General features: G+C 32.5%; 1 protein-coding gene across 2 annotated transcripts; it reads left to right on the top strand.

The window, feature by feature from the left end:
• Positions 1–274: 274 nt before the first annotated feature.
• timeout (circadian regulator timeout) lies at positions 275–13,859 on the top strand. 2 transcript variants are annotated; one of them, XM_013309669.1, is made up of 22 exons: positions 275–597; positions 771–954; positions 1,289–1,423; positions 1,540–1,796; positions 2,206–2,403; positions 2,600–2,782; positions 4,629–4,916; positions 5,089–5,207; positions 6,058–6,214; positions 6,629–6,709; positions 6,822–6,931; positions 7,542–7,595; positions 7,690–7,759; positions 7,831–8,029; positions 8,396–8,544; positions 9,288–9,382; positions 9,480–9,689; positions 10,368–10,529; positions 10,743–10,937; positions 11,533–11,729; positions 13,456–13,486; positions 13,616–13,859. In XM_013309669.1, exons 1-22 carry the CDS (start codon positions 344–346, stop codon positions 13,669–13,671), a joined length of 3,384 nt encoding a protein of 1,127 aa, XP_013165123.1. In that variant the 5' UTR covers positions 275–343; the 3' UTR covers positions 13,672–13,859. The 2 variants fall into 2 exon arrangements, with proteins under 2 accessions (XP_013165123.1, XP_013165122.1); XM_013309668.1 differs by lacking the exons at positions 13,456–13,486; positions 13,616–13,859 and adding exons at positions 12,261–12,699; positions 12,806–12,933.
• Positions 13,860–18,226: the final 4,367 nt, after the last annotated feature.

The following is an 18,226-nucleotide window of genomic DNA, read 5'->3' as shown; positions in this document are numbered from 1 at the left end:
TAATATCATGCTTACTGCATTTTGTTGCAAATGTAAAAAAAAGAACATACAGACGAATTCATAACCTCCTTCTTTTTGAAGTCGGCTAATAAAATCGAATCGATATACCATGACAAGAAATGAATCGATAACATGTGATTCCGAGTAGAAAAGTACATCCCTAAAGATACCAAACTTTTTCGCGGGCTTTTGGTTGTCAAATAATGAAGTTATTCCTGCATTATTACATACGACTACAAATAACAATTCTCGAAATACTTTGTTCTCTAGAAGTTTGGTCTTAATATCTATGTTAAATGTAATTTTTGCGTTTAAAGTTAAAGTGAATCCGTTTGTATAAATCATGAGTTCTCTTTTATCCGCGGAACTCTCTGCGACCTGCAATGCTTTGGGAACATTGAATAAGAAAACTGGAAAGTATATGATAGATGATTTTACTCTTAATACAGTTAAAGATTTGATTAGATATTTGAGACGAGATGGAGAAGACCACGAAATACGCAGACACTTTGGACAAACAAAAGTTCTACAAACGGATCTATTGCCTATGCTTATTGATCACTGGGAAAATAGTGAACTATTTGACGTCACTCTGAGGTAAAATATTAATTTGAAATTTCAGAAATCTATAAAAATATACAATTTTTTGTATATGTTTTATACAAATGCTTTAGCAAGTACTGATGTAATATTTGGTAATCACCCAATTCTATGATACATTATAATTTAAATGTTATTTTCTAATTTGCATTTTTTTTTAATACTCACAGGTTAATTGTTAATTTAACAAACCCAGCTCTGCTACTGTATAGAGAGGAAGTTCCTGTGGAGCGTACTGCTCGGCATAATTATTTGCAAATATTATCTCACTTGCAAAACTATAAAGAAGAAGCTTTTACTAAAGTTGATGTTTGGCAAATGTTTTCTAAAAAATTAGCTAAAGTTTTAGAAATAGTAAGTAATGTAACTTTGAATTTTAACCTTCATGAAATAAAACTTTAACCGCTAGTTAAAAGAAATTAACTCCCACTGAAAGACATCTACAACAAATTAACAGGTTAATGTGCATTGTCTACTGAAAACAGAAAAGAGATGTTTCCTCCTTCAATTCATCCCATTCCATATTTTCCTTCAAATAAAATAAAAAAATGGTGGAAAAGGGAAAGGGAGTTGAAGATGCCTTCATGCACCACAAACACCGTACAAAATGTGGAATTACCATAACTTTACAACTGTCATATGTGTGGACATGATGTTTAACAAATTAAATTTTTAAAATTATATGCAGGATTGGTCGGAAAGAGATGAAGATACAGGTCTGATTATTGAAAGGATCCTAATTCTGATAAGAAATGTATTACATGTACCAGCCGATTTGGACAAGGAAAGGAGACCTGAGAATGATGCCAGTGTTCATGACCAGGTAGGACTATAAAATTAATATATCATGAATAAATAGAACTTTTTATCACATTTTAATATTAGAAATACTCTTAAATTATGAACTAATAATGATTAATTGAATTTTATACTTTTTAGGTATTATGGGCTTTAAATCAATCAGGAATTTTGGATATAATACTCTACATGTCATCGGAAAATGAAAAGCAGTATTTTATGCATATACTAGAGATAATATCACATTTATTGAGAGAACAGAACCCAACGAGCTTAGCTAGTGCAGCCTTGCAGAGAAGTATGGATGAGAAAGTAAGAGATGAACAGGAACTTTTAACTATAAGGATGACGGAAACAAAAGAAAGACAAAATAAGATAAGACAATTTTCTGGTACAAGGTTTGTTAAATTTTCTTGTAATTTTTTTTACATGTGCAGGCAAATAAGCTAGTGGCTACTTAAATTTACCAAAATAGGGAAATTACCACGGCCCATAGACATTCACAACTGCAGATACATTGCCTACCTTTAAACAACAGAAAGAGAGGATGGGGAACATTTAGGAAGTATTAAGTATTTTCTCTTCCTAAGTGCCCACTGCCTCCCCATCTCCCCTTACCATCTTTTCCTATAAGAAACGGGTCAGAAGGGGAATGGAACTTAAATTTGGCCTCCGTCACCCACAATGCTTGGACAATGCCTGTTTTTTGTAGCCCACTTGTGCAATGGATCTTGTAGCTGCCATGTCCTACTGTTAAAAATTGTATGGTTAAATACAATAAGAGTGTAAATATATTTTTTAATTTAGGCATTCTAGATTTGGAGGTACATATGTTGTCCAGAATATGAAATCTATATCGGAAAATGAAATCATATCTTTGAAACCTTTGAATAATATATCAAGTTTAGACTTCAATGGAAGTAAGAAAAGCAGATTGGTTAAGCCTAAAAATAGAAGACCTGTAGAAAGTGGTACTTTGGAAAGGCGATCTGCATTTGCCGTGAGGTGACTGAAATTATTTTTGTCATTTTTAATAAGTTACATATTCAAGATTGTCATATTTACTAACTTTTGATGTTAATTTTAAATATACAAATAAAAAATGTATTGAGGGAAAAAAAATAAAAAAAAACAAATTGTAACATGATCTAATTTCTTTATTAAACTTTATATGTAGTAATACAATGGCTTTATTTTGCAGGTTATTTCTCAAAGAATTTTGTATAGAGTTTTTGAATAGTTCGTACAATCCATTAATGCATTATGTGAAAGATGTGCTGGTGAGGTCGAGAGCACAACAAAATGACGAGTCTTATTATTTATGGGCTGTCAAATTTTTCATGGAGTTCAATCGGGGTCATCATTTTCAAGTGGGCCTTGTCAGGTAATGTCACAAAATTGTTGTTAATTAACGTAAACTTTTTAAATTCTACGTCGGTGTTTACATGCCGCGTCTTTTAATTAAGAAAAAAAAACAGTTTTTTTTTTGTTGGATTTTTTGTTAATTGATTAAATCAGCGTATTTGTATAACATTTTAGTATTACATTTTTCTAAAAAATCTAACTTTTTTGAAATGCTAATAAGAAAAAACAGATAATTGTGTCAAAACTATGAGTTTTAATAGCATTTAACAGGGTGTTTTAAAGTAATTTATTACCTGTAGATATTGTGTAGGTATCTAAGTTAGCCAACTATAACAATAGTACGCGGTAACTTGGCCCATCTCATCGGCGCCCCTTGTAATTGAGCGTTGCTGACAAGCTGATGAGTTGGGAAACAGGAAATTTGACAAGTTCCTGCTTGTTATTTCAGTACAAAGATAGAACCTCTATAATTATTTCATTATGTAATTTTAAACGTAGATTTTCACCTCCCAAAAGCATTTTACAGAAATATTGACTTCTCGTTCTGTTTACAAAAATAAAGACAATGTTTTTTTCAAGTGTTACGTTAATAAAAAAAATTGGTTCTAAGTTTCATAATTCATTCGGTATGACAGAGACCTTTTCTCTCAATTTATTTTAGCTTATTTTTTATTTAGTGTGTAAACAAAACAGATACGTATACGGTTTTAATCCGACGCTAAGCTCTGCAGAAAAATCTCTAAAAACCACACAAAGGATTAAAGCGAACGGCGCTTTGACTGTAACGTATTACCATAAATGAAACATATATACGACAGATAAAAAACATTCAGCCACATATCCTATTTTTTCACTCAACTTCTTTTTTTATATAAAAAATCGCTCTCTAAATCTCTCCGAACTATTTGTTTTCTATTTTTTGTCAAAACAATAAATTTAGTTTTTGTTACACAATGCTTCGACCGAGGTAACAAGGGAAAACAGTTATTCGTTTTATTTTAATTACAGCATCGAAGTCATGTGCAAGAGCACAATAAGAATTTTGAATTATATTTCTACCAAATATCTCTAAATGTTTCTAACAAAACTAGAATTCAATAATAAAACAAACTTTAAGAGGTGCATACTTACAAGTATTGTTCCCTCTGCATTTTCTACCGCATATAGCACGGGGAGTGCTCTGAAGAATTGTTTGGAACGATCCCTGCCGCCGAGTTCCGTCATCGGAAGACACGACAGACCGCCAGGTTCCATCCACACCATCTCGATGGCTGGCAATCTACAACCGTGCGGTTTGCGAGAAACTTCCTGCCTCGCACAGTAGCGTTGTGGAATGGTCTGTCCTCGGCGGTATTTCCAAACCGCTACGACTTAGGGTCCTTCAAGAAGCGAGCTTATCACCACCTAAAAGGCCGGCAACGCATCTGCGGTACCTCTGGTATTGCTGATGTCCATGGGCGTCGTTGAACACCTCGGTGTTCCCGCTGCTCGTTTGCCCCCTACTGCTATAAAAAAAAATAACATGACTTTGATTCATAACAATCATACCCCACACGAGTAAAACATAATAATGATTATGTCTAAGTACAGTCAGCTGCATAAATATGTAAACATGTACAATAGAAATTTATAAAGTGCTTCGGTTCCAAAAATACGTGTGCACGTATTCACCATTGCCATACATTATATATATATATATTTCGGAAGAATACGTACGCAACGTACAAAAATAAATACATATACACATATGTGTATTTTTGTAATCAAAGGCATATGCAAGTTTCTTAAGCTTTATAAATACATATTTATGCAGCTGACTGTACCAAAAATGTCGTAAAAACTAGATTTATCTTTTTAATTTTTAGTGAAACGATGTCAGTACCGATGTTTCACTATGTCCAACAACAAATGGAGAAATACTACGATATGATAAAAGTTGAGAAGAAGAAATTCCCAGCATGGGTCCGACGTTTGCATCTCTCTCTGAGAGCTTATAAGGAATTGTTGAATACACTACTAGCTATGGACAAGAGTAGCGACCCTACAGTCAAGGAGTCTGCTAAAGTGTTAAAAAGTAATATATTTTATGTACTAGAATATAGAGAGTTTATTCTCTATACATTTCTGAACTACGACGATAATAAGATGCCGAGGTAAGTATATTTTTGGGATATTTACATTAAAAAAAATAACAATTTAGTTTGAAAATATTCAAATACGCGTAAAATTTAGAAAACCAATAATAACACCACAGTGATGAGGTTTAATTAAAATAATTCTAAGTTTTTTTTAATTGAGAAATATTTATGTATATATCAATTTTAGATCGTATTTAGTGGATTTGGTTGAAACCGTACATCTATTTCTGAAAATGCTGGAGTACTATTGCAAGAAGACCGGCTTAGTCGTACAAAAGAAAGTTCGGAAGAAGTCCAAATCGAAAAGTAAGTTGGGCGAAGCATTTTCGATACACGTTACTATGACTTCCTCACTAACTTGAAATTTTATTGCAATTGTATAGCGAGATGTTGATGGTGATTTACGAAACGAAACGGATCGGAACTATCTCGTTTTCATATAATACATTTTCTAAGTAATTTTATTGTATATATATACTTGATATCTGCTCAGAGGGAAAAAGCGAAAATAATCTTTTAAGTAAATCCTAACAATAATATTACTTAGAAAATGTATTATATGATATATATATATTTAGCAATTTTTTTTGAAAATTTACTAATATTTCTTTTACCATTCCAACTAAGTTCTAGGCTTGTGCTAGGATATGGTTTACGACAATAGTTTTTGTACATCATTCCTTATATTTGTTTAATTAGTGGAAATCCACGCTTAAACAATCCTATTACATATTATTCTATTTAACAGTGGTAGAAGCATTAACGTCTTCACACGAATTGTCCCGGCTCGCCCGGTGAAATACCACGACCACACAGAAGACAGGCGTGAAGTGGAAGCAATTCCGCGTGAAGTCTGATGAGTGTGCGTCCCGGAGGCCTCATTTAGTCCCACCCTTTTTCTTATAAGGAAAGGATGGGAAGTGGACGTGGACTTTCCGGATGAGAGGATGCATAGGAAGGGAAAATATTTTATTTCTGTGCATACCCTTCTCCGGCGATTAAAGGTAGGCAACGCATATGCAATTGCGTATGTTTATGGGCAACGGTCGCTTCGCTATTTCAGCGATTTCAGGTGGCCGCTCGCTCGTTTGCCACCTTATGATATAAAAAAAAATATATACAAGTATAAAAAAAGTTTTTTTTTTTTACTAAATAGAAAAGAAACTACACTTGCAAAAAGCAAAGCAGGTGGCCGTAGAAGTGCCTGCATGGGATGTGCTGTGTCCACAGATTGCTTGCGTTCTTAGCGCCGGAGTGAACGAGTATCCGCCGCCATTCGATGCCGCCTCCGATATACCTATAGATCAACAAAAGTAAATACATAAATCTTACTTAAATGTTTGGATGTATGGATGAATGTCACTAGGTATCCATAGATCTGCATAGATCTCACTGTAATTTGGTATAGATGTAGAACATAGTCTGGAAAAACAGATACGCTACTAATTATTTTTTTAATTCCTGGCGGACGGAGTCGCGGGCGACAGCTTGTAGATAATAAATTACATTATCATAAATAGTAAATATTTGTTAATATAATTTGTCATTTCCATTTAATTCTACTATACGTGTCTTCTTATCTTGATTTTATTAGGCTCGTCTTCCTTCTTACCTTTTATTTTTACCTTTAAATTCTAACCACTTTCATACTCTCATATAGAGATGTTATTTTTTATACCTTTATAAAGGATGTGACAATTTCATAAAATGAAATTTAATTATTTTAGGGAGGATTGTATGAAGAAAATCCAAAAGTTAATGAGGGAATCCAAATTTGAGGATGCTATCGGCACATTTAGAGCGGCCAGGTATTTATGTTAAATACTTTGATTTAAGCGAAATAAGTATTAAGAAATCTTCTTATATAACTTCTGTATGTAAATAGTTTAGTATATAATAGTAAATATATAACTCGTGTAGAGAGGTGTGGCCAGAGGAAGGAATTTTTGGTGTAAGTGGCATCGCTGAAGACGAAGAATTGGAGATGTTGCAAACCATTTATAATACTGACTTAGGCGTAGAAGTAAACGGCAAGTATTGTATAATCCTTCCTAATATCTAATACTCGTACGTAACTCTGTCTGTCTCGCTTCCACAGCAAAACTACTAGATTTAAATGAAATTTGATACACATATAGTCTAGATCCTGTGTGATAGGCTACTTTTTAATGGGAAAAAAGGATTGTATGGGGTTGAAAGGGGGATGAAAAGTTGTATGGAAGTATCATCATTTTAGAGGTCGAAGCTTGAAATTTATTTTTCCGTGTATTGATTCGATGCGAATAAATAAGAAATTTAAATTTATTAGTTTTACTATTCAGGGTGTTAACGCTACCCAAAGACGAAGACGTGGCCACAGATACTACTGTAATCTATCAAACAACCTGTGGCCCGCGACTCCGTTCGCGCGGGATTAAATACAAAAGTTCCTAGAGGGTTTTCCCGGATCTTATTCGAATTTTTCTCATCTTTATAAATCTTTCTAAGATCTCCATGAACATTTCAAGACCAAGATAATATGCATCCGTTCAGCTGTTCTCGAGTTTTAGCGAGACTAACGAACAGAAATTGATTTATATATATATATTAATAAAATTGAATGATGCTGGCTGATGACCTCATAGTTATCTTGGTTTACAGAAGTTCCAGAAGTAGAAGATGAGTCACAAGATGGTTACGATAATGAAGAAGACGGTAATATATAAAATATTTTAATATAAATAATATTTATTATAGAACAGTAGTTATTTTAATCTAGATATATACGAACACTTTTTTTTATTTGAAGATGAAGAAGAGGAGGCGAACACCACATCTGTTGTGGAAACTGACTTCGATTTTCAAGATTTCGTACAAAGGTAAAATGTTTATTTTGAAATTTGACATATTTATTTTCCTATTATGACCTTATAACCGTTAAAATTCATAGGTTCTGTCAACCTCGCGTGGTGAGCGCGTGCGCGTATCTCCTAGAAAGATACGAGAAGAACTCCGCGTATACTAACCACTGCATCATCAAGATGCTGCATCGCATCGCTTGGGACTGCAAGCGACCTTCCATGATGTTCCAGGCTTCCATGTTCCTCACCTTCCAGAAGATATTCCATAACCCTTTGCCACATTTTAAGGTACGTCCTTTAACAGTGAACATTATGACATAACTATTGATTTATTAAGATCAAATTTCAAGTTTAAAAATACATTTTTTTTTAGTTTTTATTTTTTAATTTTATGTTAAAAGTATCAAAATTTGAAATCTTTACCACACGAGTTTGCTTTTAGAAATTCTTATCACTTAGTTTGTTGTAAATCTAAAACAAAACATGATAAACAAACAAATGATTAAATTTTTTATATTATTTAAAAATGCTGGGTAAAGTTTGTATTCTGAAATTAATAAAAGATAGATTTGTTGTTTAAGCGTAGCCTTCGATTCAATAGGTTGTTATAAAGTTGTTCTCTCGCTGAATTTCAAATGATCTCCTTTCGCTCAGGAGTTGGAAAAGTTCGGCCTGTTCGTGTTCAGAAAGTTTTCAGAGGTCGCCTTGAAAAATACAAAAGTGTTTATAGAACTTTTGTTTTGGAAGTCGTCTAAGGACGCCATTGATATAGAGCACGGCTACGACCTCTACAGCGACCAAAAGTAAGTCTATTTAACTTCAGATTTATGCCAATACCTTTACTCCACTAACTTTCCATTTCAGCCTTTTTCTTCTAAAATATACATACCTTATATCTTACTAATAATATAAATGCAAATATTTATATGGATGGATGAATGTTTGTTTGTTTAAAGGTTTCTCCAAAACGGCAGCATGGATCACGATGAAATTCGCCATAAGTAGACCATACTCTTTTTAACTTCGCGCAGACGGAGTCGTGGGCTACAGTTAGTATATTATACATCCGAATGTTGAATAGCTCTAATATTTCAATTAAATTAACATTTACATATAAAAGCTATTCCATATTTGGCTTAAAAGACCCGTGGAAATATGTTTAATTAAATATTTAATTGACCTGTTATATCTCTTTATACAAAATTAATGAGACTATTATCGCTATCGTCAGAACTGCTCGAAATAGATATTGGCTTTAAATTGCATGCGGACTATTAGAATAGTAGGAATTTTAAATGGAATTTTATATTAAACTAGCTGTCGCTCGACGTTGCGTCCGCGCGAGATTAATAAAAACCATAATAAGTAGCCTATGTGTTCTTCCAAACTACTAAATTTCAGCGAGATCCATGCAGACATTCTGGAGATACCTTCAAATAAATATCCATCCATCCATACATTAGTAAGAAGTAAGATTATTTTATGAATACTTTAACTAGCAAATAATAGACTGTTTATTTAAATATTGAAGTAAATTGTCTGTTAGGGACAAAGTAGGCAAAGGTCATTGGAGTGAAGAACAAGAGGATGAACTACGCAACTTGTTTATGGAGAATCAAACTAATCCTACAACAGAGAAAGGTAAACGACACCATTGCAGTCGTCCGACTCGAAGGACCGTTATTTGATTCGTTTGTACAATTACCGCATTAATTATACATTTAATCTTATTATGTAGATGTTATTGATTGGATTTTGGATAACTTGATCGATCAGACTCGGACTAGACGTGGGGTTATCAAGAAGTTAAAAGAACTCGGCTTAATATTTAAAGCACCAACGAAAAGGAGTAACAAAGAGAGATTGAAGGAAAAAGTCCCTAAAGAGTTTTCAGAAGAAGAAGATTCATTACTTATTGAGCTATGGAAACAGTACGGTGATTCGTCTGGTATGTATATTTAATAACAATCCCTAATTTAAACTAACTTCTTGTAACAGTCGGAATAGTTTTAATGTTACTAAAACAGACACTTAATGTAGACTCTAAGTATGATAATGAGTGTTGAAGAGTTTTTTTTTTAAATGGATTCAATTTCATTCTACAAATGTACCTTTATACGAAATTTCAGTCCCTAGCGCTATGTATGCCAGTCGTATATTATCTCATAGTGATGTACGCTAACTGAAATCTCGTTATAATAGGCTTAATGGAGTGTTAGGGACCAAACTGATTGTCGCTTACGTCCATAAGTATTAATTATTGATATAAACCGCCATACGTATAGTTCAGTATTGTGAAACTCAAGATAAATTAAATCGATTACTGCTTAGATTATGCTAGCCACAGTTACAAATGGTTTAACTTTATGGATGTTTACTTAATTTTTGATTATCATTACCAACATCAACCTGTCCGTATCCTTAAAGAGGGTCGGCACAGTATGTACTACTCCTCCCTACATTTCTATCAGCCGTCATATCTGAATATACCTCCTTTCTACGCATATCCTTTTTCACACAATCCGTCCATACTTTCTTTGGTCTTCCTCTACCTTTGTAGCAATCCACATTCAATCTCAATACTTTTACGATATACGAAAATAAAAATAAAAACATTATAAATCAGATCCCATGGGAATAATAATTCCCCGAATGCCACGTAAACGGCCAAGGCGTAGTTTCGTCGAAAGACTCCTAGAGTTGGATCTAATACAAGACAAGAGGCAATGCAGGCAAAAGAAACAACAGAAATCAAAAAGCGATGGAAATAACAGTGACAGATCTGATAGTAAGTGCTCTTGTGTCAAATTATATATATTTTCATTTATACAATTTTTATTTTTTATTTCTATAGAATATATCAATTAAACATATTTCATCGCGAAATACTGTGTCCATTTAGTTTGTTACAAACATTTTTATGAAAAAAAAATTATTTTGATTGGAACTTAAAGATTATTTTGATCTTGGAGACTCACCGTAAAATCAAAATGTTCCATAGGTAGTTCATCAAGTTCAGAATCAGATGAAAGTGATTCAGATAGTAATATAAGGGTTCGTTCGCCTAAAATCAAGAAAAATATTAAGAAAATAGATAAAAGGAGAACAGATGCGAGCAGTAACAGAAAAGCGAATAAAACTGTTGAACTTAGCGCAAACGAAATTGCTAAGTTATTGGTGCAAGCAGTTAATAAAGGTAATTATTATTTTTAATATAATTACTCTTAATTTTAATGTAAAAAACCTCCCAAAAAGTAATTCTTTTATAATATTGTTTGTACACTATTCAAAAAATTCCTAGCATAAATCTTTTATAGGCTTAAAAACTTCCAAGAGTAACGTAATAAATTATCGTAATGGAAATTCATTGGAAAATATTAAACAAAAAAATCAGTTGAATATTTGGCCCTAACCTGAATAACCGCTGGTTACTCGATGATTCAGTAATCGTCTTTACGAATTTCGATTAAGATATCGTAAATAAACAATCTGTTATTTTTTTATATTTGCCACTTATTAAGTGTTTTTATAAAGAAAATATAATCAGATCATAAAAAAAACCCTTACTAAGTAATACAAGAACATATAAATATCCAAAATTAGCTATCGCCTCCGATATCGTTAATAAAAAATAAAATAAGTAGCCTACTTGTTCTTCCACCATGTTCTACATCTATGCAGAATTTCAACGAGATCTATGCAACCGTTCTGGTGATAACTTCTAACAAACATACATCTATCCATACATCCAAACATTCGCATTTATAATATTAGTAAGATTACTTTGCCAGGTTTTAGCGAAGCATTGAAATGGGTAGCAGAGAATTTAGAAGAAGTAGCATTAGATCAAGAAGCAGAAGGCTACGACCCGAGCGCGGAGGGCACGCCTCTTGTACCTATATCTGATGATTCTGTACAAGCTATGGACAATCGTATGTTTCATAAAGTTCTGAAGGGTGTTGGTATATTACCTCCAGCTGATGAACAGGTAAGTTTATATATAAATAAGAAAAAATCCTAACCTAACATAACCTAACACAATATTATATGTATGTCTAAATAATATTGCTTATCAGCAGAATTTTAACAAAAAACATGATTTGATTGAATTTGATTGAATATTTTTTATTATAATGTTCATACCTAATCTTATATATAAAATTCTCGTATCACAATTTTCGTCCCAAACTCCTCCGAAACGGCTTGACCGATTCTCATGAAATTTTGTGAGCATATTGAGTAGGTCTGAGAATCGGCCAACATCTATTTTTAATACCGCACGGACGGAGTCGCGGGCGGCAGCTAGTATTTAAATAATTTTTTGATTGATCACAAAAATTTAATATTGATTTCGGCAGTTAACTTAATAATGTTTGAAAACTAGTGTTGCATTAAAAAAGAACTTAGGAGAAGAGATCAGAAGAAAGCACTCCTGTGATACTTATTTTTTTGTGTGTTTGTTTGTTTGGTTCTGTTATATTGTTGTTTTGTTGCTAATATATTTGAATGTGAATTGTAGGAAACATACTGGAGAATACCAAGTCACTTACACTTCAATACAATTAGGAAACGCCGTGAAATTATTCTAAAGGCAATTAATAAAGAACTTATTATAAACGACGCAGAAATATCTAATACTATAACAGCAGAAGAATCAGAAAAGAACGAAAAAGAAGAATCTAGTGATGACGAAGATTTATTTGATAGTTTACGTAAATTACGCGACAATAATACAGAAGAATACGTTAATAAAAGTAATAATAAAACAAATACTCGAAAACGCAGTCGTAGTTCTGATGATGAAGATAATGGAAAAGAAAAATTGCAGAGAATTGAAGAAGAATTAATAGAAAAGAGTGATGAAGAAGATATTTTGTCGTTTGCAAAGAAGACACTTCAATGTGACGATGAGCCTGATACAGAAGATATTTTAAAGAGTATACCAAAGCATATTTCTGGTAAGTACTTTATTGATTCCAATAGACCACTTTTTTTCGTTCTTTTCGAGCAGGTGCTTTATTTTTTCTTCAATTAAATTTTTCTTTTTAAATTTTCTTTTTTTAGACGACAGTGATAATGAAGACGAAGAAATAGTGGTGACGAAACGAAAGAAAGCAAGAGTCATTGTTGATGACGATTCTGACTAAATCTACATATTTAATGGATCATTAGTTTTATCCTGCTTAATAAATGCATATAAAGTTTCCAAGTTTTTTTTTTCACTTTATTCAAAATTCCTTCAGAAATAGAACTCGGTGAATCAAAATATTATTCTAATTATAGTATAAAAAACTGAAATAAAGTGCTATTGCTTTTTTAGATAAAGCTTTATACAATTGCATAGACCATAGACAATATGAATGCGTCAACCATCTTGCACAGACAAAGCGCACGAAGTATAAAGCCGTAAATCGAGTGGGTAGGCAGAGATAACAATTTCATTTCACACGATACGGACACCTCCCGCTTTATTAACAACCATAAATTTACAACTGCAGCCTCGTTGGATACGGTACCCTTATAGTTTTCATATGTGCATTTTGATATATACTAGCTGTAGCTCTGGACTCCGTCCGCGCGGTATTAAAAAAACCTATCTGTTCATGTGAATTAAATAATTTCTTTGAAGTGAAAATGTCTCCATACAATATCTCACACACTCACATTTATGGAATATTTTTTTAAATAATTGTATCTTACATTTCTCACTTTAGAAATATCTGGCATCATGGGAATGCGTCATTCGTAAGTAAATTTCTTCCCTTATTATAATTTTTAAGAAACGCCTGAAGTGACGGAGCACTCGCTAAGCTTTTTATCTCAGTCGCGCCACTTATCTGTATAAATTTTTAAAATGCAATTTTTCTCTTTCAGCACGCGCCGGGTATTATGAAAGGAATAACAAATACGTTAAAATGACAGTTAAATAAGAAGGGAAGTGGCTTTTATTGTATACACTTACCAATTGTTTGACAAAGCGCGATACTCTAATGTTTTTGTTGAAATACTCTCATTTCTCTCGCCTTTGTGACGAATTTTTAAAGTGCTCAATTTGTATTTCAAAAGGTGATTATTTTTTTTTGTTTCGGTGCCATGACGGAAACGACTTTTAATTTTAATTCTTTGTTGTTAAAATGCTTTAGAAATAGTAACATTTTATTGTATAACAAATTGAAGGAAAACGGTATCAATAATAAAAATTACGATTGAAAACTATGGAGTCAAAAAATATCCTTGAATTTTGATGGTCACCAAAATGGAAACCTTTACTAATTCTCAAGGATTAAAAGTTGAGCAAGGTCTTGGAAGCTAAATCATTTTCAGACTTGTGCTATTGTTTGATATTTGGATTTTGAAATACGAGTCATTGATTAAATCTAGTTGCTTTGGATTAATTTGGAATAGTATAAACTTGTGTAGGAATATAATTTTTATTATTAATTCTTTCTCTTTAACGTACGTAGGTAAATTTATAAATAAATTTTCTGTTATATGAATCAAAGCGTAATAAATTTTCCTTAAAATATTTGTCTTTACGTGGGAATGGGTTTACATCAAAGAATTCATTACAAATGTAATATTGTCGGTGGCGAACTTTGATGTTACTTTTAGAATTTCTATTTCCTGCCGGTTTTATAATTGACTTTGAATTTTTTGAAAGATTATTATTTTATTTTATCTACATTTTGTTGGTATAGGGGGGAATGATAGAATAAATAAGAGCGAAAATGTAAGAAGGTTGTATAGTTTGAGCAAAGAAACGTCTCAGAGTCCAACTATAGCAGTAAACAACGTACTATCGGCGAAATGAAGCGCCGCGAACGCTGCCAAATTGCCCGATACGCCCTCGCCTATTTCTCTTTGAATAATATTATACCAAATAGTGCAATATAGTAAGCGCTATGATTATTGCGTCTAGTTTTATTTTCTCGAAAGTCAAACATTCTACATATATTTCCCGAGCGGTCTTATTCATTTCAAAACTGACTAGTTTTTGTCAGAATATGCCAAAACAAGAATATGTACAAACAAGTTCCATATCATCGCTCTGCAAAGTAGCACGTATTGGATTTATGAAAATTGTAGTTCAGTTCTAAAGAAGTATTGCGATTTTTTGATATTTTACTGCGGTAATTAAAAATTGTTTCAATTCAATAAAACAAAGGTAACTCGTTCATTTGTTCGTTTTATTACATTCGATCCATTCACGTTCTTCGTTTTAAATTCATTTTGAAATTTGGGAATATCTATGGTAAAACATTCACTTGACCTTACTAGGATCACATAATTAATATTTCCAAACATTTCAAATCAATGTAGCTGTTGAATTGATATTATATTTGAATTTATGCCAATGTCAGAAATTATTAGAGTGTATTTAATTTCAAAATTGTCAGAATGTAAGCATGCAGTGAACGATTCGTTTACATTTCATTGATTATGTTACTTGTTCAATGAATATAAACCGAGTGACTTACTTCTTTTGTCAATTTACATCTGATTAAACATGTTTAATTTGGTTAGGGATTTACGGAGATTAAAGTTTTTATTGGATTTTATCACTTATGCGATTGCTTGTACAACAATTTTTTAAACTAGGATACAAAAGAAATTGCGATAAAGTATATTTAAAATAACGGTTTGTGTACATGTATTCTAATATTGAAAGCGCCTACGTCATAACATAACTTAACCAATTAGATATACGTTTGGCTTTTGAAATCCAATTATAAATATTGCCAGTAGATTTATACATATTTGCAATTGGAATGGAATATTTAACTTTAACAGTTAGCGTGGTGATATTTTCACGAATATTTTAGAGTGCAACTAAAACGGAACTAAAATGGAATTGATATAAAATATCAAGAGTGAATAGATTGAGTTCATATTCATAGTTGGCTGCGTTCAACAGCTGACCAGTTTTGTTGATATTGCCGCTGTATCATAATCATAAACATCCAGCATAGTAACAACGTGATTGCAATAGGTCGTAGAAATTCTGAAAGTGTCACAGTAACTTTGTTGGTTGTAATACAACTTTTTTATTAATATTGAGTCAAATGAAAATAAATATCAATATTGTCTTTGCTCTAAATATTCTTTAATCACTAATTTCTCCAATATCTAACACCTGAGCTGAACATCTAAAACCAAATTATAGATATCTAACATTAACTTTTTAAAATTTATTTCAAATAGGCACCCAAGGTCAATGAAGTTATTAAAACCGCTTAAAGATTTAACTAACTAGTTGTAGATTAACATAATTGTCACGGTTAGTTATTTGACGAAACACAAATTCCCCCGGTGCAGTGTTAACTGACGCAAGAAATGCGTCGACATATAATCTCACCTCGTCGTGTCCTCGGTCCGCACCGGTTGAATACAAATGAGCTGAATGAAAGCCCTGCCAGATAACATGCCCTGCTCAGATAAGCTCCTATACACTTGGAAATAAGTCGTTAACGTATACAGGGAATTTTTAATAAGTCTACCTTACTAAGTTAACTTTGGTTAGAATGTACGATTAGTTATGTTGTTCTAATTTAAGTTTTAGTAAGAGAAATCGCGACTACCCAATATGACAAATAAATAATACGAATACTCCTCATGAAATCTTGAGAATCTGTCTAAGTCTTTATCTACGGCTGCGACTACGTCAAGGTCTACGCCTACGTTTACTACTAAGACTGTCCACTAATAACTCCAAAATGGCTATACGGATCTGGATGAAATTTGACATATGTAGATGATATAAATAGCTGGAATGGCATATAGGATTTATTTTATCCTGGCAGCATTTATCGTTCGTGAGATATGTCCATACCGAAATTTATACTGTCTCAATGCTACGCGCACGAAGTCACCGCGTCAACATCTAGTAAGAATAAAAAAAAGCAAGTCGCGTCTTTGCATAAACCAGATGCGATACAGAATCAAATCTGTGTTAAGAGCATGCATATTGTGTCACATCACAAGAAAGTCGGATTTTTTCTCGTTGACACAATTCTTTTAGTAGTAGTCGTACGCGACCGCAGAACACAAAATATTTTAGAAACAGTTTCTAATGTTAAACTTGTAGCCTCCACTGTTACATCACTGCTTTCCAAAAAACAAAACTAAGTTACATTGTTGGACATTTTAGTTGGACATAGCCAGAAGTAGTATCGGTCTTTATAACATGTTTCTTCTAATCCGAATGTGCATTATGTTTAGTACTATGTCTAGATATATGAAGTCAATTTTTAAATTGATTGTATGGACGGTGATTCTGAATAGTGTTGAGGTTTAATATATAAGAGGGAAAAACGTCTTCAAATCTTTATCGTTTAATAGGCACGGAGGGAATGAATCTTAAAACGAATAAGAGCTATGAATAAAATAAAATGGGGTGATACGAGGCACGATAAGTACTTATTGAAGTGCGGAGCGAGTAAAGGGGCCACTACTCAACGCCCTTTTAATTTCTAACTCAGCTTGATCGATAAGTTAAGTATGTAGTGTGCTCGATTGGAAGCGAAAGTATAATCAAACTCTCTAATGACCTGGTACTCTATGCTTTCATCTCAATAAATTAATGATGCAAGCAAATAGAATAAAAGGGATTTTTAATAGGCCGCAACCTCTTAAAGGGTTTTTTTTCGGACGTCGATTGGTAACATAAAGAACAGCAGTGTACATAGGATACCCTTGTGTAAAAAACTAAACGTATACTATGATGCTGCGATTAACTTTTTTGTGATGTCCAACATCTTTTATTATAATCACCAAATCTTTTTACAGGTCGTTTGATTTGTCTAACATTGTTGATACATCATATTTTTATAAAACCTAATTAAGCCTAATATTGTAATTAAGGTAGTTAAACTGAAAGGGCACTAAAGGTTAAGTCTTAAGGTATTAACATGCGCAACTCCAGACGCCCTCGTAAAGTGCGATTAAAATGGGGAAAATGTTAGGGGTGCTTATCTAATGTTAAGAGAATTTCACCCTCAGAAGGGCAATCTACACACAATTATTTATCTAAAATAATAGGGAAGATAAAATACGACATAATATACGATTTAGATTTCTATTCTTTTCACGTATTTCATTTTACCTTTTTTTAACTCACTTGAAGAAAGCAATAGCGGTTTGATGTAAAATTTTTCATTAGTTTACATCCCATTGCAAAACTTTTCTTAATGTGCTTGTTAGTTAGTTGTATTGTTTTTTTTTTCATTTAATGCCAATTTTGACAAATTTAAAGCATTTATTTTTTACGTAGTAAGTGATAAAAGTAAGGGTTTTATCACGGAATCATTTAGGCTTAAAATAGTAACTTCTTTTTATAAATTTCTATATAATAATAAAATACAGAAATAATTATGAGTAGGAAGTTTTTTTTTATAGAATACTGATTTTTTCCCTTCGAGATTCGTATTAATTTGTCAACCGGGACACCAATCATTGTCATCATTGTGACATTGAAAAACATCTTTG

The sequence above is a fragment of the Papilio xuthus genome, unplaced genomic scaffold (assembly GCF_000836235.2).
Source record: "Papilio xuthus unplaced genomic scaffold, Pxut_1.1 DF827777.1, whole genome shotgun sequence".
Classification (NCBI taxonomy): Eukaryota; Metazoa; Arthropoda; class Insecta; order Lepidoptera; family Papilionidae; genus Papilio; species Papilio xuthus.
The sequence above is the reverse complement of the archived record's forward strand: the minus strand, read 5'-3'. Positions and strand labels throughout refer to the sequence as shown.